Source organism: Cylas formicarius, unplaced genomic scaffold (assembly GCF_029955315.1).
Source record: "Cylas formicarius isolate icCylForm1 unplaced genomic scaffold, icCylForm1.1 PGA_scaffold_10__41_contigs__length_53128322, whole genome shotgun sequence".
Lineage (NCBI taxonomy): Eukaryota > Metazoa > Arthropoda > Insecta > Coleoptera > Brentidae > Cylas > Cylas formicarius.
This window is the reverse complement of record NW_026844214.1, coordinates 1,426,356-1,449,027: the sequence shown is the minus strand read 5'-3', so window position 1 is coordinate 1,449,027 and position 22,672 is coordinate 1,426,356. Positions and strand designations below refer to the sequence as shown.

At 31.4% G+C, this 22,672-nt stretch overlaps 1 protein-coding gene across 36 annotated transcripts in view; it reads right to left on the bottom strand.

Moving 5' to 3' along the window:
- Positions 1-22,672, bottom strand: part of LOC132696830 (microtubule-actin cross-linking factor 1) — a 290,827-nt gene that overhangs the window by 166,579 nt on the left and 101,576 nt on the right. For 31 of the 36 annotated variants that reach the window (XM_060661885.1, XM_060661997.1, XM_060662083.1 and 28 more), the window contains exon 2: positions 9,698-10,031. The exons of the other annotated variants lie outside the window; for them this stretch is intronic. In XM_060661885.1, coding sequence (XP_060517868.1) covers positions 9,698-9,836 — 139 coding nt within the window. In that variant the 5' untranslated portion in view covers positions 9,837-10,031. The remainder of the gene's footprint in view (positions 1-9,697; positions 10,032-22,672) is intronic. 36 annotated transcript variants of the gene reach the window in all.

Genomic DNA, 22,672 nt, shown 5'->3' with positions numbered 1-22,672 from the left:
ACCATTGACAGTGGTATTAGTTTCTTTAAAATCTATCAAAAAATTCATTCACAATCCCAAAAGATCATGGCCATCACCTTTTTTGTTGACTGGCAGACTGAATTTTCTTGGAGGTGCTTCACCCTTACGACGCCACTCCATTGATTTTTTTTTTCGATAGAGGGTCGTAATAGAGAACCATAGTTTCATCTCCCGTCACAATAGTTTCTATCACAGGTTTCAGTTCGACCCACAGAGTTCCAAAAAAGACCGCGTATACTCGACACGGCGTTGTTTTTGAATAGCCAAAAGGTTTTTAGGAACCCCTCTTGCACTAACCTTATGCATACCTAAATGATCATTCAGGATTCGACGAACACTTGTATCAAAAAGCTTAGTAATTTCTGAGATTTCCTTGACCTTTAAACGTCGATCACTCAATACCACCTCTTCCACAATCACAACAATATCTTCCGTTAGGACCTCCACTGGTCGACCAGTTCTTGAATCATCTTCAAGGGACTCCTGCCCCATTCGAAAAGAACTTTGGCCGTACACACCATCCAGCCTTTCTTCAATAATTTTAAGCGCTAACCCTTCTTTTGTCAAAAACTTTATGACTGTTCTATACTCAATTTGCGTTATTTGTGACATTTTTTAGGACACCTCTTGTTTAAAATGCTGTCAATAAAAAACTGACGCAAGATTTCCTTTTTTTGCAGCCTACTAAGATATATATTTAAAAGAAGTTTTATCGTGATACTGGAGCTGCATCTATGTCAGGCCGGGAAATTTTGGCGCTAACCTCGTTGTTGTTGTTGTGAGAATTTAAGTTTAACAATGGAGAGGTATTTAAATCTAAATGATCGTTAAGCAATACATTTGAATGTCGCCTCATTTTGTTAATCTCCATGGCTTCCAATAAATTTAATTGTCTACTTTTTGTAGTTATATGTAAAATATCAAAATTGTCGTCAAAAATGTGTTTTTCTGTGTTTAAGTGTGTAGCATAATTAATTTAACGCTCTTTTATGTTCGTTAATGCGTTTCTTGAAGGATCTATTTGTTTGTCCAATATAAATCTAAGGACAAGATCCGCATTTCAACCTGTGTATTCCAATTTCTCAGCAATGAGAATACGACTAAGAAGAAGAAAAGCACCAATTGTTTTTGACTTTGGAATTTTGTTATTTTGCTCTTATTACCTTGGTTATTATTATTATTATTATTATTATTTTCTCATCTTCCCTCTTACCTTTTCATTAATACTTGGAATATCTTTGATCATATTCAAATATTGGGATATGACTGTAAGTCCTGTTAGCTTTTAAGATTGCAATTTGCAAGCAAGAATTAGTGCATAGTTTTTTATAATGTTAATCCAAAGTCTCCAATTATAATAATATTCCAAGTATCTGGCGCACCCCGTATGATGGACGAAACCTCTCGACACAATATTCGAGACCAAACTGAACCGGCAATTTTCAGGGTCTTTGAGATTTTTTTACCCACAATTGACACACCCTGTACATAATTGAAAAAAATCCACAATTGGAGGTTATAGCCCTGTATCTTCCATGTTTCCTGGTCCAAGAATTTTTCCAAAATAATAAATGGTAAAATCACCAAAAAAGAAAAAATCAAAAAAATTTAAAAAAAGACTCGGTAAAATTTGATCGCACCCAATTTGGACACGGACTTTTATTTCTCTGTTAAATTTCAAGTTGATACCTGCAAATTTAGGACAATTAACACATTTCTTATTTTTTGCTGCCTGACCAATTGTCATTTCCATCTTTTTAGTTAGCTATATTACAAAAAACTTAAAATAAATATCGACATAACAAATTTTATAATAGATAAACGAAAAATAAGCTGTAACTGTTGTTGTTAGATGAATTCACCTACAAAATATTAAACAGGTTCCAGAAAATTTAAGAAAAAAAAACTGTTTGTCTAATTAACTAGAGAAACTTTCAACAATGGAGGAACGGAAAAGAGAAATATCGATTCAACGTCAGTGGAAAAAAAAACTAAAATGTGCATCTTCTGTATCGACCTATTATTGGCAATTGATCGAATAAATGAATTCAATTGGACTCAATCAATGAAACCGACTGTCATTATTAATTGTACTTGTTGTTTTGTAGAAGTGCTACGACCGCGTAGGCCGCGTGTTATGGTGAAAAAGAAACCTGTTTTGTCAAAATTTTTTGAGACACCTTATACAATCATCATCTTAAAAGAAGCATTTTTCTTAAATGAAGTTTATATAAACCTATGTTTTCAATTGCTTGGTTTTAAACTAGTTCACGATGGTGTATAGCTTTAAATAGTGAAAAAACAAAACGATATGACATTTTAAAACCTATTTTCAAAAAATACCACGAGTTGTTTCAGTGGCACTATTAAAATAACAAATTGTTACTTAAATAATTCAATTTAGTAAGATAATTTAATATAATTAATAAATTTGTAAAAAATACCACGCCTGATTTACCCCTAGCATTAGAAGAAACCATAAACTGATATGAAAAAAATAAAAACGTATAACCCCGAGTAAAACCCATCAATGTTAAGGAGGTTTTGTTAAAATTAACTATATTAGGTTATTAAGTAATTTGAAATATTGTTTGGTGCTTAAAAATGCCCACAATAGAAATTTTCTTATAAAATTCTTCGTTAATCTGGCATTGCTTTATTTCGAGAAAGAATTGAAAATCTTGACAACACTTGCATTTTTTTCTAGAATTTACAACTCTAGTTTACATTTTTGTTTATGACTATTAAGAAAATAAGAGACGTTTATGTAATTAATTTGTAAATTTCCACGAAAACGTATCGGTGATAGTTGATAAATAACATCGAAACGAGGCACAAGCATAACAAACGTACGATGTGTGTTCAAAAAATAAGGTGACTTTTGTAATTGGGCGGTCTACGTACATTCGATCTTTGACATGTTTTTTTTTGTTATGTTTATGTTTTTTGTTTATACGTTTACTTTTTTTGTGACATGTTTTGTGTGCTCGGCGATTTTCTGCTGTCATGGAGTTTGCATCACGTGCCTAACTTTTTTTCAAAAAACAAAACCACAATCATGCCCTAGCCACCATATTCACCGGATATGAAATGAAATGGTTTGTTATTATTAGCATACATGCTATTACGCACAAACGTTACTAAAACAACGCTTTTAGAATTAAGAATCTTTTACGATTTTTTGGAAGCTTCTTACATTAGGTAAATTTTTGGTGTCTGCTGGCAGAGCATCGAAGCCCATCACTAAACAGGTCTTTCTGCATTTGTAGAGTTTTAACAAACTGAATATCAAAATCATTTTTACCCCTAACATTATAAGAATGTTTGTACGACCTAGGAATGAAATAATCTCGTAAGTAGGATGGAAGTAATTTATTTTTAATTTTATATATCAGCAAAACATTGGAGAAGTCAATACCCTGAGACACCGACAACCACCCTAAAGACCCAAGCATTGCTACGAATGGGAGTGTAACGTGTACAACCCGGAATAGCGCGCGTGGCTTTATTTTGTAGCACTTGTATTCTATGAACATCACTGTTTCTACAAGAAACCAAAAGCGAATTACAATACCAAAACTGATGGCACGATGATGCAAAATTTTGTTGTATATTATCCAAATCATATTCAAATTTAAGATCGTCAATGTTGCCTGCAAATCTGCGTTTGCTGCTTATTAATCCATTTAACGTTCGCCACATTTTCTTGCTGTTTCCCTTACACCGATCAACGCTTCTTTCATAATATTTCTACTTCTTAAAACCCTCACAACCTTTTGGTCTGATAATTACGCCAATCCGTATGCAACTTGCCTAAGAGGAACGACTTTTTCCTGTTCCCAAAACTCAAGATACCAATGAAAGGAACTATTGAGGAGATAAAAAATCACTCGAGATTATGCTTACCTTGTAGGGGACAACATTAATTTTGATGAATAAATAAATATAAATTGATAAAAGACTTTTTGAATACACCTCGTATACATACGACCGTCTGAAAATCTTAACTGGCATTAACACTCCTGGTGAATCGAACGATGGATGTCTGCATTGTCAAACTAATACCCATCCAATCTTGTATACTTAATTTTAATACTAATAATATTTGCTCGCTACTTTTTCATCATTGCAATTCGAAGGAAACAAATACAGACTGTTTACTTGTCCGCGACATGAAAATAGTTACAAAAAGCCGTGTTGCGTATAATTGTGCTAAAAAATGTTCGAGACGTGACGATATAAAACAAATATAGAAATGACAAATTTGATAATTAAGTACTAGTGGTAGTAAAGCGACAGTATAAAAATCTGGCCGTACTGGCGCGGTGATTAACGTCATCGATCAAGATTCCAGAGAGATACGGTGCGCCAAAATTAACGATATAATCGATCGTTGCGGAATATTAATTAATTCGATAATAATTTTTAGGTATGGTTGTCATGGTACGACATATGATGACGTACTGAGTGACCGAAAGTCTAATATTAATATGACAAAGTGAGAAAAATTATGAGAAAAAATTCGTTGATGGGATTCAGTGAGCAATATACCGGTCGTCCCAATTACTATGGTCTTTTGCGATATCTCTGTTGTTTTTTAATTTTTCATGCCGGTGTATATACACTAATTTGTGAAAATAAATATATGTCATAAATAAACTTTCCATAACTCCCACCGTTTCAATGTTTTTCTTATATTTCAACGTACTAATGAGGTAAAAAAAATATTATACACGATGTCCAAACAGTGTATCAAAGTAATATATCGCGTTTATTATTTGTTTTAGAGAAAAATACAAAAGTTCCAGGTGAGACCGAAGGACACAACTTAAAATTATTTTTAAATATTCATTAAAATTTTGGAATTCAACACTATATAATTTTTTAATGTAACACACTGTATATTATGATATTAACAGATACTCCCTTTTATGATCCACACCGAGTGTTTTCGGATTTAAAGGATTATTTAATATCACATATTTTTGACGTTGTTTCCGTTGTTTTAACACATACTTATGAATCATCAACCTATATTTGAAAATTAGTTTGAATTGCTTCTTTTAGTCGTATCTATAACTTCTGTATTAAATAAATAGCGGCCTTTATTAAGTGAAAAGAGAAAAGAAAAAGCATTAACATGTTTATAGCGTACAATTTTTGTTAAAATATAATTACCTTGACATGTTCGTATTCACAAAGTCAAGTCCTAGCCTATGAACTTGAGCAGCTCAAAAGTTTATTATTTACTAATTGAAAATTAAATTTTTTATTTCAACACAGATTCATCCCTATTACAAAAAAAAAAGTTTTAAATTGATTTAACAATCAATATATCAGAAAGCATGTTAGAAAACACTTAAGAAGTCATGATATATGTTACTTAGACACCATATCTTAACAACCTGTAGATCTTTCTCAATGGTTCAAAATATTTTCGATTTTTGAGTTGTAAACAAAACATTTTTTTCATTTAGAACTTTTCTCTTTTTTTTTCAGAAACCAACAATTTTGTTAAATTAAATGTTTAGTTCAATAATAGGCCACGAATAAAAACAATGAACCATTGACAGGTATACATATTAATAACAAGCCTATAACTTTGCAAACAGTGAAGTTAAAATAACAGAAAGTGACCATCAAACATACAGAAGAAGAAAACACTACTTAAAATCGCATTAAAGTTAAAGTTAATATAGAAAAATTATTAAAAAAAAAAAACAAACAAAATAAAATTTTAATGTTCTCTAATGCAAAATACAATACAAGTAGTTAAAGAAATAATTTGATCTACTTTATAAGAGGAACTCTATAGATGTCAATAAGAAACGTCACCAGCACAGCGGGAATCCAGAATACCAGTAATAACTTGATAATATTATATTTGTTTAATATTAGAATATTTTTAAAAACCAAATAAAAATTAAGTGTTTAATTTTGCTAACTTACTGTCTACTTATTGGCCTACTGTGTATGAATTTAAGTTAAGAAACTTGTCATTTACATACGTGCTTCTCGAAAAAAAGTCCATACCATTATAAATTACATTACCATTACAACGTGTTCCATAAAAGAAAAAGTTTACATTTTCAAAAAACAACGAAGGTAGATTGGGACTCTAACTTGGTTATTATTGCAGAAATTGTCCTTGCACACAGCGATATCTGGTGATATTAAGATGAAACGGCATTTAATAGTTGTTTTTAAGTAGCATTCACGGGCACCCATGATTTTTTTACCCTGAAAGCCATAGAAACACGCTACATTTAACAGGCCAGAGAAAAACGTATAAATTCTATTGAAGGGGCCAATTCCCCGATAACGTGAGAAACGCGCCCGAGTGAAAACGCATAAAAAAAAAGAAAACACGTGTGTAGCATGGACGACGCCACTTAAACACCGAAAGCATCGCCATTAAGTGCCTTTTACGAACCTAAATGCGTCGCTTTATGTGAAACATCGCATCGCAGGTGGCAATTGGTCCAATCAATCAATATATTCACCCAAACTTTTACTTCACATTTAAATGTAAGATTTAAGTCCTAAATAAATAATATCTTAGCTTATTCAAATAATATGATAAGCATCAGTAGTATATGATAACTTTAAACTATTTCTTAAAGGAGTTTAGAACGTCTTTATTTAGCTATTATTATTCTGACAATCGTTTTTCGAAGCAGTTTAGTACGAAAACTTCATTTTGCAGTTAATTGTGCTGTTAAAAGCAATAATAAATACAAACCTGATGAGACGGGCAGCAGTTAAATGCTAATTTGGCAGGATTGGCTTACATTTTATTTATTTAATTTAATCCACTAGTTAATTTGAAGGCAAATTCTGGAATTTTTGGTGGGTGATTCTGTTTTAACTGTGACTTTTATGTCTTGCATTGTTTGGTCTCACTGGTGATTAATTTGGTATTAATTAAATGATCGTGAACATACTTCATCTTTTTTTTTATATATAATAAAGTTTGTCATTCAGAGAAATCGTTCTTTTTTGTCGCAATAAATAAATTAAACTAGTTACCCCACGAATTCTTATTCCCACGATTAAACTAAAAAAAAGACACTTTCTTTAAAACTTAACGAATTTTTGAATTTACGTTTTTGTTTCTTACAATTTTAGGAACAGTAGCTCTCTACTAAAAACTATATGTCGGTTGTTTTTAAGTTATAGCTTTTCGATGATTTTTTAAGTTACTGTTTATATGCCAGAGTTTAAGTCTTATTGAGAATTTTTTTATCAAAAAAGAATACCGGCATAGAATTGAAAAACATTTAAAAAAGAATCTCAAAGAATTTGTTTTGGTTTAAAAAGGCAATCAGCATATAATTATAAAGTTTGTTGTAATAATTTATTTAATTAAATATTATTTAATTAATTGAATTTAACTTAATTAGTTGCCAAGGGAAACTGATATCTTATAACTTCTGAGTTAAACAAAATAAAACATTTTTAAAATTTGTGCTGCCTTGGGCGTATAGAAACTTGTCCACCGCAACCAGCAATTCGCTGGCGAACTTAACCACTGCTACATTTTATGCCGAGAACTTTGACTTAGTTAAACAAGATATCCAAGATTTAAACGACTACCGTTCAAATAAATGCGGAAAAACTCTTTTTGTCTAACTCAACAGTGAAAGGAAATTTTTGTATTTATAAAAACAAACTGGAAGCTACCTTTGTTTCTTTGACAGATTAAATTGCAAAAAAAGTTTCAGGTACTGTTGGAGCGGCGGTTATAAAAAACAAAAATTAATTGTAAATAACGCAACCTTCAAAATCCCAAAAAATTATTTCAATTTACTATGATTTTATTTATTTATATTCATTATTTATTATAGGCAATTTCGCTAATTTTGAGAGAGAACAGCATATGTATAAATTATAAACACACTTAATTTTACTAACACTACTGCAGATGTTGGAGTTTTTTTTCCATTTTGAAACATATGTATAGAAATAAAAGACACGATTTTCCCTTCGGAAATTCTAAAAATCAATTAGTCATCAGTTGATTTTATAAATGCAAAGAACAGTTCCTAAATTTACGAAATATATGTTTTGCAAGTTGCCATTATTTGAAAATGACAATGGTATTTTTTTATGTTTTTATGTTTTGCAATTATTACGTTTTTTTTGGTCCCAATCGTATTTAATAAAATAGATCTGTCTGTGGCATACTTAAAAAATTACAGGATTTCTGAAGAACGGTTTTAATTATAAAGAAAGCGTTCTTTTTTTATTTAAAATAACTTTAATGTTCAATAATAAAAATCTATATTTTCATTTTTTGTTCATTTCGATGCGATCTTCTTGAAATTAATAATAAGAATATTATGTTCTTACAAATTACCATTATAATGTAAATTTATATAAAATAGGGCATTTATCGAAAATAAAATAAACACGCTCCTGAAGTTTAGGTTTTTAAAAATAATATAGATCGAAAACATAGGAAGGAAATTATATTTTTGCTTTTCTGATTATACAATTTTGAAATACAAAAAGTACTGAAATTTATGAAAGAACCTTTTCTTAGAATGTGGCTCAAAATTAAAATAATATTACGCAACCATAGAATAATAGAACCATAGAAATGAACTGGCTCACCGGATATAAGACCGATTATTAGCCATTTAGATGTGTAATATACTTATTTATTTTATTATTTTGTTGATTTTATTTTATTATATTCTTTGCGTGTGTGCCAAACCCACAGGAGATACGAAAAAAGTTTCGTGGACTCTCCTGAAGATTTAAAATGTTGTAATTTTGTTGATGCAGGGGGTCCCAAAACAACTTTGTTATTTTAAATAAATAAATAAATAAAATACCTAATATTGCCAACAAGTGACATAATGTCGGCAGCTTTAAATTCAACAAGAACTTACATGGGTTTTATCTTAAACCTCGAGTATCTCAAAAAGTAAGAAAAACTTAAATATAAGAAAATTTACAAACTCATCTTATTTTTTATCCTAGAATTGATATCTGAACAAAAATATAGGGTGTTCCATTTGAAAATCTTTGGGACACTCTGTATAAGCTGAGGCGTATGTGTCAAACTGATTGAGTAGTGGTTAAATTTTCGTTGCAATACCTGGATCAGTAGCGTCACAACGCAATTTTATATGGGGTAATCAAAATATGAAAAAAAAACATAACCTCAATTTCTGCCTAAACTGTGCAAAATTCGAATAGGATCACTTCCTTTATTTTAACCAAGGATTCCAAAAATGTCTAAATATACAGTGTGTTCTATTTAAAATGACAAAGTTGTCCCCCGTATCAACAAAATTATAATATTTTATATGTTCAGGAGAGTCCAAAAAAATTTTGCAGGAAACTTTTTTTCGTATATCCTACGGGTTTCCAGAGCGTATAGCGGATCGTTTTATTTGGCACACGGTGTATATACATTTTGTGTAAAAACCAAATTAAATATTGAATCTAATTTTCGAAATAATCCTGGGCTCAGTTGCCATCGCGTAAGAATAAAAATAAGATAGAGATTACAGTTTAATTTATAATATTTTTGAAAGTCTACATGTAAGAGCCAATCCTGCAAAATGCGAGCGATAAGCCGTATAAAAATCCATGCCCACCGAAAGACGATCAAAACCCACCACCGTACCTGACGTAGCCTGTATAAATAAATCCCAGATTGTACCTTTAAACTTGGTCAGGTTCTCCTCGTACCCGTGGGGCACCTCCTCGGTGCGACGGTACTTTTGGGGAGGGCCGTCGTGGAAAATCGCCTCCCTGGGATCGAAACCCAGCTTTTCCTTGTAGTAATTCTGCGTGGACATTTTCACCACACTTTATCACATGTAGGGAAAGCGGCTCGTATCGATTTAAATAATTTTAAAGGGTTGGGGGGGGGGGTTGGTTTAATTTTTTTTTGCGGTTACAGTTTATGTCTTTTTAAGGGAATGTATTCGTTGTTCGTTCACACGCTTCTAGATTTCCCGCGTCACGCAGTTCACTATCACGATCCCGGTAATCTAAAGGAAGAAAATAAATCCTAATTAATATACTTGTTTCGTTTAAAATCGTTGCCCTGTCAGTGTCGAGGAATCCGGATACCGCGAAAAAAAAACTGTAAAATTAGGCAACCATAGCGTAACGATGTTAGTTGTGTGAAAACGACCAAAATGATATTAGCGTTTTTATTTCGGATTGACTTAAACAACCCTGATCGGGCGCTTGCAGTGACGTTCATAAAAAAATTTAATGTGGTTTACTCTACTTTTCTGTAGGTATTTTAAAAACATAAAAAAAATAGTTTCTCTGAAAATATGCACGTCAGACCATTTTACCAAGAGCAAATCCCTAACTTGATAAAAAAAATAAAATAAAAAACAAAAATTCTTATGGGTCTGACTCTATAGTATCGCATAAGGTACTACCTTTCTGGGATGACGTCATTTTTGTACATTTTTGGACTTATGAAAGTCCGTGCACTACAAGAAATGGTTGTAATAGACAAAATACGCGATATTGGTGTTTAAATATTCCTAGACAAATACACGAAATAAAACTCAGGAGTGTACCAATCAATTAATGTAGTTGTTATAGATGGACATGTTTTAGTTCCGATATTTATAGATCAAAAGTTAACTGGAGATCATTATTAGAACAAATAGAACAATGTTGTGCAAGTTAACAATTTTCTTAACATGGAATATTCCAGAGGTGGGATAGGGAACGGCGGAACTATGGATTGGACAGCACTGACTTAACTTTAATGAATTTTTCTTTTGGGGACACATAAAATATCACGTGCACAGAACTCCTTGCAATAATGTCGTCGAACTTCGGCGAAGAATTTCAGAGGCAATTAATCAGTTAAGAAACAATCCGGAACCGTTACTATATGCAAGACATCATACAATTAGGAATACCATCAGGAAAATGGTCGTCACATACAGAAATATTTAGAATAGAGAATATTCCACAAAAATCGTAGACAAAGAGGAAGTTAATTATAAGAAAAGAACATTGACTTCCTGAAGAGAAAATTATAACAATTCAACAAGCAGATACAGTACAATACAGATATTAATTAATAATGATGACAGCATTGACGATGAAGACATCAAGAATTTAGTTCTGATTTTGTTTAAGGTTTAAGGACAAAGAATTTATATAGAAATCTCGGAATTTTTTTAAGCAACCTGCCAGTCGTATTGGACAAGTTACAGCGCTCTCTGTGCTTGACCCCGTTTTATTTATCCCTTTTATCAATGAACTTCCTGCTCAACTACCCGGTTTGTGTTTATCAGAGACCTTTCATGTTTAATCTTCTCACATTGTTGTCAAACTCTTGAGGATAGAATTAATTCAGCACCTGTGCAGGTCAATAGATGGTTCAACACCACTGTTGCGTCAATAAAAACTCCAAAATATGAATAAATAAATAAATAAATTATATATATATATATATATATATATATATATATATATATATATATATATATATATATATATATATATATATATATATATATATATATATATATATATATAAATATAAAAAATTATATTTCTACATATCATTATTTATTAATTAAAATGTATATTCGTTCACTAAATTTAGAGTCATCACTGGCTTACAAACATGAATAGTTCCTAAACGTCTATAATTAATTATAATTTAATTATAATTAATATTTTTCGGGGAATCCCACTTCATAACGCACAATATAAATAAATAAATATAAATTTCATTGGTTTTAAAAATATTTTAGTCAATTTACCGGTCCACCACCCTACCTATTTTTGACTTACTTGACGAAATCCATCATACACTGATTATATTCAAAATATGTGGGATAAAAATATATAGTATTATTATCATTATCATTTATTTTTTATTATATGTGATAATGAATTAAAAGTATACGAAAAATGTCTTCATGATAAATGCAACAGCGTTTAAGAATTGAAAGAACTTCTCCAGTGCAATAATTATTAGCTAATTTTTTGCAAATAAAAACGAAGTAAAAAATACCAGCGCAATTTCTGTGTGTTACCGGAATATTTTTAAATACATATTAACAAGCCAAACCCAAAGCCGATCCCTCCTATACGGCGTCTAAAATGCAATTTCCTCGACGTCGCTAATGGCTTTGCCCACTGTTATCTAAACGATATCGATTTTTAATTATCCTTAATGCGATTTTTAAAGCAAAACGCCACGCATGCAGCCGGGAATAGTTTTCCATCCCTTATACGTAGCGATTTTCGAATTTGAAGGAAGTAATATGGGAAAGTGGCCAAAAGGTCCCTCCCTTTCGTATTATAATTTTATACAAGGTGTTCGTAAACTGAGTTCGGGAAATTGGAGGAAAGGTTCATCGTGGTAAACTAATGGTAGTAAATTATGTAACAAAAATTCGAAATCTCGTAAAATTTTCCGAGTTATGGCTTGTCAAAAGTCATTTTTTAGTAAAAGCTATAGTTACAAAATAAAAGTGATTCGGAAATCAGTCACTAGATGGCACTCATCTAGCACTTTTTTTGTATGTATGTTGTGTGTTAATGTGGTCAAAAAAGGCAGATATTTGATCGATTCGAAATAAAAAAAATATGAAAAAAAAATCTTTACGAAACTTCTCTAAATGCATTTAAATTTTGCTGTTTTGCTACTGGCTCGTATATTTAAAATGCAAATACGATTGTTTTCTGTCATAGCTTTATGCTAAATAAATATAGTATTTTATTTTATTTATTATTAATTAAAATTAAATCGTTTTCAATTAATATGTGTATTTTTTTTCGAAATTCTTATTAATTTTTTTTAACTTTAAATTTATTAACTTTTTGAATTTCTCGCTGGGTGGTTAGATTTATTTTTGTGTGTTAATTGTGGTCAAAAAAGGGAGATATTTGATCGATTCGAAATAAACTAAAAATTTTTAAAAATATATATATATTGTTTATGAAATTTCCCTAAATGCAACCGATATTGATAACTACAAGTATTCTAGTAGAATTCTTAATTTGTATTTCATACAAGAATAAAAAGCTAACTTTGTATTTTGACAATGAAACAATGTCGTAAAATATTCTTACATTTTATTAAATTAGAAGTCGCAAAATCGAAGTGATCAATTAAAATTCCATCCTTTTAAATTAATACGTGCATTTTTTTTTCGAAATTTTTACTAATTTATTTAATATCACAAAATCACTGAAAGCAAACAAGAAAACACTTTTTAAATTTCTCGCTGCATGGTTAGAATTATTTTTGTGTGTTAATTGCGGCCAAAAAGGGCAGATATTTGATCAATTCGAAGTAAACCAAAAAATATGAAAATAAAAAAATCTTTATGAAACTTCCCTAAATGCCACCGATATTGATAACTACAAGTATTCTACTAGAATTATTAATTTGCGTAAATGATATCTGCTACAATAATAAAAACCTAACTTTGTATTTTGACAATGAAACAATGTTCCAAAATATTCTTACATTTTATTAAATTAGAGGCCGCAAAATCGAAGTGCATTTCTTTTTTCGAAATTTTTATTTAAGATTACAAAATCACTGAAATCATCCAAGAAAACACTTTAAATTTCTCGCTGGATGGTTAAATTTATTTTTGTATGTTAATTGTGCGCGAAAAAAGTAGATATTTCATTGATTCGAAAAAAAAACAAAAAATTATGAAAAAAAATTCTTTATGAAACTTAATAACAATTTTTCTAGTAGAATTTTAAAACTTTGTATTTTGACAATGAAACAATGTCAACTTTTAACACGGACCCGTTAGAAAATAAAGCAAAAATTAATTTCTGTTCGTGGAGTTTCGAAAGTATAGGATCAAACATCATAATGCGATGTTTGATATTTGGGGCGTGCGTACGTGAAATTTTAATAACTTCTTGTAAAGATTTGTTTTTCCTGTTATTGAGTTTATTATAAATCCGGACTACGAAATCTGCGTACATCTTTTTCCACCATTCCCTGTTGTTCCCAAAACCTCGAAAACGGCGAAACAAATTCGCGGTTGAAAAAATCGACCACGAAATTCGGATGTTATGATACTCTGGTAGCAGGTAGAAGGGGACGGGTCTTTATTAGTTCGCAAATGTGGAAGTCGTAAATTTCCGTCACGAAATTCGCTCTCGCGAGGTTTATTAAAATGCAGCCTTCTTTTTTGCGTTCCGTCCGCATGCGACGTGTAAATAATCTGCATACGTGCAGTTTACGAAAAAAAAAGCAGCTCTGTCAAAACGGGTTCTCCACATTTTTATTGGGCCCTGACGAAATACTAAAATTCTGACATGACTGGCGTCCCGTTGGACGATTATGAAGTCAGTGGCGGCTTTTCGCCCAAACAAAATGATACACATAGCAAAATTTTAATTATATTTAAAGGGTCGTTCTAAGTCGTGACGTCACGAATTTAAGGCCTAAGAGGCAAAGAAAACAAAGGGCTAAGAGCAAGAGATCTGTTTAGTTTACAGTTTACGGGCAAAAATCGAAACATTTGGTGTGCTTCATCCAAGCAGTTAAATTCCAATTACAATCCAGAAACTTTAACATGGTATACAGCAGAAAAAAATAAGTAAAAAAGTTCATATAAACTTATATCCTAAAGTGTTTCATTATGAAGATATAGGATGCTGAATATTGCGAAAAAATCGTTTTTCCTGTTAACCTATTTTGTCCCAGTGGTGCGTTAGTGCACCTATGACTTTTTTGTCACATCCAGGAAGTATTTTTGCACATCCATTTAAAAATGTTATTATCACTACTAAAGGACATAAAACCGTAGAAATCGCTAATTTATGTGTAAAGGAAAGATCTGATATATGACTTCAAAAGTTAAGAAAAGCGATACATAAATTTGTACCACATTTGCAAGTAAATCCAAAATAGTAAAAAAAATATATTTTGGATTTGTATTGCCATTTTTGTTAAGTCTGTAGCATGTAGATTACATCGAAGAAAACATACATTGGAAATACTATTGATGATGCTTTGTTTTTTGAAAATATTTACTGGTGCGTGAATGCACCTACTGGTTTTATCTGTGAAACAAAACTTTGTTATCGCAAGTCTAGACAAGTCAGCGCATGTAGAATAAACATCCAACAATTAGCGTGTTCTTTAGTATTAGTTTGTGCCTTGTGTAGTGAACGTTACAATCCGTAAAATATGGCATTTCCGAGATATTTGACTCAAATGGAATTAGAGGTGGCTATGGAGGAGATCGTGATGGATGAGGGCAATAACAACGAAAGTCGTAAGTATTATTTGGATTTACGTATTCTTATGTATTGCATTCCATTCCTTGTAAAGTTATGCTAAAACTAGCGTGAAAAAATATTTACAGAACATATTGACGCGGTCTATATTCCACCCGACGTGGATACCTTGATTGACGAAGAAGATATGAACGATAACGTAAATCTACAAGAGTTTGGGGAACCAACTGATATAGTTGGAACTTTGGAGTTACATACACCGAATGATACAGCTGTCCTTCAACAGTCCTGTAATTCATCATCAACTGAACCTGAAAAAAAGAAGGCGTATGTTTTCTGCAAACGACAGACTTGCTTCTACTGTCAAATGGAAGAAAGGTCAGATTGAGTATACTCACACATTTATATCTGTTGATTTTATATCATGCGAGGAACTAAAAAATAGGCTTTCTGGAAAAACTCCGCTTGAAATATTTTTTATGTTTTTTGATGACGAAGTGATTGATTTGATTTTAAATCTTACATTGCTTTGCGACTTTAAAAACTGATAGAACAATTACTCAAAGAAATCTTGCACCTGCCGTAGATGAAGTGCGTTCTGATAATCGAGGTCACCTCATGATTGTTCATGCTAGTAAAGCCCGAAGGAGATGTAGAATCTCCCACAGCCACACAATTTACGTTTGCAATAAGTGTAATGTGCATTTACATACTTCATGCTTTGTAAAATATCACCAAAAATGAAACCGGGTGTTATCAGTGGTGCGCACCATAAAATATTACGCGTTTTTCATTGTATCAAATCAGGTTAGTTGTTTTCTGTGGAATTTGAACTTTCTTTTGCATATTCATGTATAAATTATATGTTACATCTTATGTGCCCCAAAAAATTTTTTTAATGTTTTTTCCCAGCGGTTCGTTTACGCACCAGTATTTTTTTGTATGCCCCGAGTGCAACAAAATAAATAATTTCAGAGCAAAAAAGTATTTTTCTTGTGTTTTTTCATGCTTGGGATATTATCGGTTAAGAAATATCTCTCACAGGTTTCGCTATCAAACTTGATAGATGTTATGCAACTTAAAAATAAATTTATAGCATAGATACATTTCTTTTTGTGGTGCCAGTGAAGTTAGTGAGACCGTTTTAATTAATTTAAATATTAAAAAAAGCTCAGCGCAATTGTATTAATAAATCTAGATACCCGGATAAATTATTAATAAAAATCAGCCCGTTTTTTTTTTTGGATAAAACGAGAAAAAATTGTTTGCATCTAATTGGTGTACCATATTTTTATTATAAGAATTATTTCAAACGGTGTCACGAATGCCACCGGTTAAACAAAGACAAGTTTATGCTATGGATTTCTTTTAAGTTGCAACAATACCTACCAAATTCGAAAGCCAAATCTAGAAGAGATTTTTACTTGATTGAAAATCCATTTATCAAAATAAATAAGAAGTAAATGTTCAGATTTTCACGAAATTATATATTTTTACATGACAATTGTTTCGACAACACTGTGTCTTTATCAAATGTAATATTTACAAACTACCTGCTACTATATATACCGAAAAATGACCATATAACCTTAATTAATGTTGTGAGAATTTAAGTTTAATAATGGAGAGGTATTTAAATCTAATTTATTATTATTTATTATGGTTAAGCGATACATTTGAATGTCTCATTTTGTTAATCTCCATGGCTTGCAATAAATTAAATTTTCTACTTTTTGTGACTGTATGTAAAATATCAAAATTGTCGTGAAAAATGTGTTTTTCTGTGTTTAAGTGTGTAGCATAATTAGTATCTAGACTACTGTTTTTAAACGCTCTTTTATGTTCGTTAATGAAGGAACCAGCAGTTTGTCCAATATAAATATAAAAACAAATCTAAACAACAGTAACCTAATACAGAACACGAACAATTTATAACAATTACATACATAAAAGAACCTAGTGAAAAAATTTCAAAACATTTGTCAAAACAACACAATAGGGAAATTATAAAAAAAAAGAATAAAACGAAATGTCCAAAATCTCAGGTGTATACAGGTCGAAATGCGGATTTTGTCCTAAAATTTATATTGGACAAACAGATAGATCCTTCAAGAAACGCATTAACGAACATAAAAGAGCGTTTAAAAACAATAGTCTAGATTCTAATTATGCTACACACTTAAACAGATAAAAACACATTTTTGACGATAATTTTGACATTTTACATTCAACCAAAAAAAGGAGAAAAATTACAAAATGAGACATTCAAATGTATTGCTTAAGGATCAATTAGATTTAAATACCTCTCCTTTATTGAACTTAAATTCCCAGAACAACATTAATTAAGGTTTTATGGTCATTTTTCGGGATATATAGTAGCAGGTAGTTTGTAAATATTGCATTTAATAAAAAAAAAAATAAATTTAATAAATAAAAAATCTGAACTTTTAGTTCTTATTTATTTTCAATTTTCTCAGAAAGGTTTTGCGCGCATACGTGAGTTTTCCGTAGTACTACCCCCCCTCCCCTTACGTATGTTTTTGCTATTTCTTAGTAAGGAGAGCGAGCCTTAAAAAGTAAATAGTGGTTTCGAATTTTGCTATTACAAAGACCGACGGTAAAAATTTTGTAATGTTGTGAAATTTGCAAACTTGTGAATTGCGAAATGGTGTGGTCAGCGTTATCTCTAAAAATTAATTAAAGAGATTAATTCCCCTTCTCCGGGATTACTTTCTCCCAGTTAGCGTGGAAACCATTCATATTTAAGCAATTTTATGGATGACTTATGCGGTCACCTTAAGTTAAAATAAAAATGTTTGTGTAATTGGTCGAAATACGTGATGGGCAATTTTTTTTCAGCGCTACTTTGCCTCTCTTCTTCGGCGACGAGTCGCCACTGTGAGAAACATGTCGCCGGGCATAATAATAAGTTGTTTAATGTTACAATCATATAATACGAGAAACTCGTTCTTTTTGGTTGCCGCGCGCAGATGACTATTAAAATTGTCGTTCGAAACCAGTTCCCGTATAATTGAGCGCATTTTACTGCATAATTGTCACCCCTTGACCGGTGCGATCGAAACGAGTCTCGCGAAAACGGATAATCGATATTCGCTTTCGATTTCGGAAACTATAACGACGGCTGACGTTATCATCGCCGCACCTCAAATTACCATTTGCGAGTACTAAACTAAATGTTAGAGTGACGTAACCGTTACAGCGATTTGCAAATATTTACACATTTTTATTACGTGTCCGGTAAATAAGGGCTCATCCGGTGATTTTCCGAAAACGCGACCGAAATCATGAAGGAACTGTTTGTACAACTGTAGACAAACGTTTAAAGAAAAATCGACACCTTTTGGGCTATGCTTGTTGCGAAAACTTCCGCAATTTTCTTCGCATTAATTTACACTCCAAAATGAAAATTGTATTTTTCGTTAAAAAAAAATTAAATCGGGTAAAATACATATTTGTCACAACTAACCAACGGTAACACAACATTTAACAAGTATAGGAGGCGACGACAGTCTCCAATACTAGCTTTTCTGCTTCATTCTGCTCACCACGCATGCTTGCTTTACAGTGGGAACGAGCTTGGTCCATTTAATTGGCCTCTCAATTAACAGTTCAACCAACCCAGAGTATTTAGAGGTTATGTTTCGCTGTCCTTAGTCCTTATTTAGCTGAAATAATTAAAGCCCCAGTCTGTTCTATATCATCCCCATCCCCATCAATAGCTCTAATTTCAGACATACATAGAACAACATAACCTAGAACAACTTTTGTTTCATGATAAGCTTACGAAGAACCCATTACACACATTTACACAAATTTGTTCGTGAACTAACTTGATAGGTTAATTTATGAAGATACTGTCACTGTAGAACTTATAAGTAACAAAAATGATAATGAAAAAAAAAAGTAAAAACAAAATCTCAACAAAAAACCAACGACTGGCGCGCCCTGCATAGATACCCTTTGACGTATAGATAAAACCCAAATTGTGACACAATTTTATTTCAAAAATTGGCAATATTGAAAAAAAAGTTTGGTTGTACCTAATTGCATACATTGTGAAATATTCGTATGACTATTGAACTTCCTGTAAAAGATATATTAAATTCCAGTGGTATCTGGTTGAAAATTTGTGGAACTAGATAAATATATCTTTGACCAATATTTTTAATTACACTTTTTTTATATTATTTAGTGATATTTCTGGTATAATAAATAAATAATAATAATAAAGAAATACCAGTGTTGTGTTACGCCGATGATACTGTATCGGTAACTGAGATTGAAGATGATGCAAAGAAATATAGGTCAAAAAACTAAAACCAATAAGATGTAAGCTGGAACTTGATAACCAAATTATAGAGCAGGTAATGAACATCAAATATTTAGGAATTAGATTATCATATGATAATAACATAGAGAATGAAATAAGAGACCAAACTGCATAAGCCAATAGAAGAGCAGGATGACTAAATGACACGATATTGACGAATAAATGCTTAAGAACCGAAACAAAATCTCACATAGATAAATCTGTAGTCACCAGTATTCAGCCGAAACGACACCGGAAACATCTAAGACTCAGAAATGCCTGGAAACAAATGAAATGAAAACACTAAGGAAAATAGCAGAGAAAACACTCTAGGAGACAGAAACAAATGAAAACATAAGGCACATATGTGGAATTGAAAACATTAACACCTGAACATGAAATAGAAAGCAAGAATGGAATCAACGTGTAGATAGAATATCTGATAGTGAGGATGGCAAGAGATCAATCGCCTGCCGGTTGAAGGAGTATGAGAAACTCACGTAAAAGATGGAACGACAACTCGTGATTAAGATTACATTGAGGTAAAACAGGCAGATGTGCCTAATACAGACGAAGAAGAAGAAGAAATCTTATGCAATAGTGTTCTAGCTTTGTTTCGATTGTTTTTCAATTCCAATTTTAAAAAACCGAACAAACTTGATTTTTTTTCGTTTTTCCGAACTACTTTTTGTGGTAATTTAAACAAATAATTTGGTATAATGTTTTTCTGGCAAATTCAGAGTGGACATGGTTCAACATTTTTGAACAATTCAACAATACTTGGCCTAAATTGGTGTATTTATCGCATTTGATTGTTTATTTTAGAGAAGATGCTGAAAAACTGAGGAAAAAAAATCGTTTTGACGGTTGCATCGTGTCTGGATGCTTATTTAGGAAATTATCAAGTATTCCATTGGGAAATATAAAAAAAGAAACCAATGTCGCACTAGTTTAAACCTCAATATTAACTCTGCACCCTTACTAGACCACGGCAACATAATAATTTAAAAAATTAGAATTAAAAGTTCAGATTTCCAGGAAATGACAATAAAACCTTAATTAATGTTGTTATGAAAATTTAAGTTTAATAATGGAGAGGTACTTAAATTTAATTAATCGTTAAGCCAATAAATTTAATTTTCTACTTTTTCTGGCTGTATGTAAAATATCGAAATTGTCGTCAAAAATGTGTTTTTCTGTGTTTAAGGGTGTAGCATAATTAGATTCTAGACTATTGTTTTTAAACGCTCTTTGCTGTTCGTTAATGCGTTTCTTGAAGGATCTACAATATCCGCATTTCAACCTGTAGACACCGGAGACCTTTGAGATTTTGGACATTTCGTTTTATTGTTTTTTCAAAATTTTCCTATTGTGTTGTTAGTTCTGAAAGCTATTTTTAAACCACATTTTGACAAATGTTTTCAAACTTTTTCACTGGGTTCTCGTATGTATGTAATTGTTTTAAAATGTTCGTGTTCTGTATTAGGTTTCGGATAAATAGAGTATGCTGTTGCCTGGATTTGTTTTTTATTTATAATTTTATCGATAATGGATGCATCGTAGCCGTTGCTCAGTACAATTTGTTTAATGATATTAAGTTCTTTGTTGTAATTTTGTGTTGAGAGTGGCGTATTAAGAAGTCTGTGTACAAAAGAGTGAAATGCAGCGATTTTGTGTGTAAAAGGGTGATTTGAGCTGTTATGTATGACTGTGTCCGTGTGTGAAGGTTTATGACAAATGGAAAAATCCAATTTGTTTTGCGTTTTCGTAATAGTTAAGTCTAAACAATTAATACATCAAAAGACAATAGTGTTGCGTTAGAAGGAATTTTGATATCTTTAATTTTGTTGAATAATTCAAAAAAATTGTTATTGCAAATTGTGGTTTAAAATCTGTGTGGAACTTTAAAATATTTAATAATTTTGTCGAGAGTTTAACTGCTGGAGCTGTAACATAAGACACCCCTGGTCTAATGGGCGCATATCTTGTTCATGTAATTTAACTAAAGAATATAATTTGGGCGGTTGTGGATTCATAACTGTTAAAAAATACTTGCCTTTGTCACTAAATAGTGTGGAGTCCATTTGCCACAAACCTTCACACACGGACACAGTCATACATAACAGCACAGATAACCCTTATACACACAAAATGGCTGCATTTCACTCTTTTATGCACAGACTTCTTAATACACCCCTCTCAACAGAAAATTACAACAATATCATTAAACAAATTGCACTGAACAACAGCTACAATCCGTCCATTATCGATAAAATTATAAATAAAAAACAAATCCAGACAATAGTAAACTGTATTTATCCGAAACCTAATACAGAACGCGAATAATTTAAAACAATTACATACATAGGAGAACCCAGTGAAAAAGTTTCAAAACATTTTTCAAAATGTGGGTTAAAAATAGCTTTCAGAACTAACAACACAATAGGAAAATTTTTTAAAAAACAATAAAACGAAATGTACAAAATCTCAAAAATCAGGTGTCTACAGGTTGTCCTGAAATGTATATTGGACAAACAGGTAGATCATTCAAGAAACGTCAGATTCAAGAAAAGTCTAGATTCTAATTATGCTACACCCTTAAACACAGAAAAACACATTTTTGACGACAATTTCGATATTTTACATACAGCCACAAAAAGCAGAAAATTAATTCTATTGGAGGCCATGGAGATTAACAAAATGAGACATTCAAATGTATTGCTAACGATCAATTAGATTTAAATTCCACTCCATTATTAAAAGTGAAATTCTCACAACTTTAACTTAATTGTCATTTTTCCGTATATATAGTAGCAGGTAGTTTGTAAATATTACATTTGATAAAGACACAGTGTTGTCCAAACAATTGTCATTTGAATATATATAATTTCGTGAAAATCTGAACTTTTAGTTCTTATTTGTTTTGTTAAGTGGATTTTCATCAAGTAAGAGTCACTTCAGTTCAACATAATAATTTCGCTTTTTATAATATAAGCGACAGGTAAAGTGCAAACCGCTCGAACGGCATTTTTTTTCTACCACTCGTTATGTTAATTAACCGTTGATCGGCACGGCGGTGATTTATATCGGCCCGAG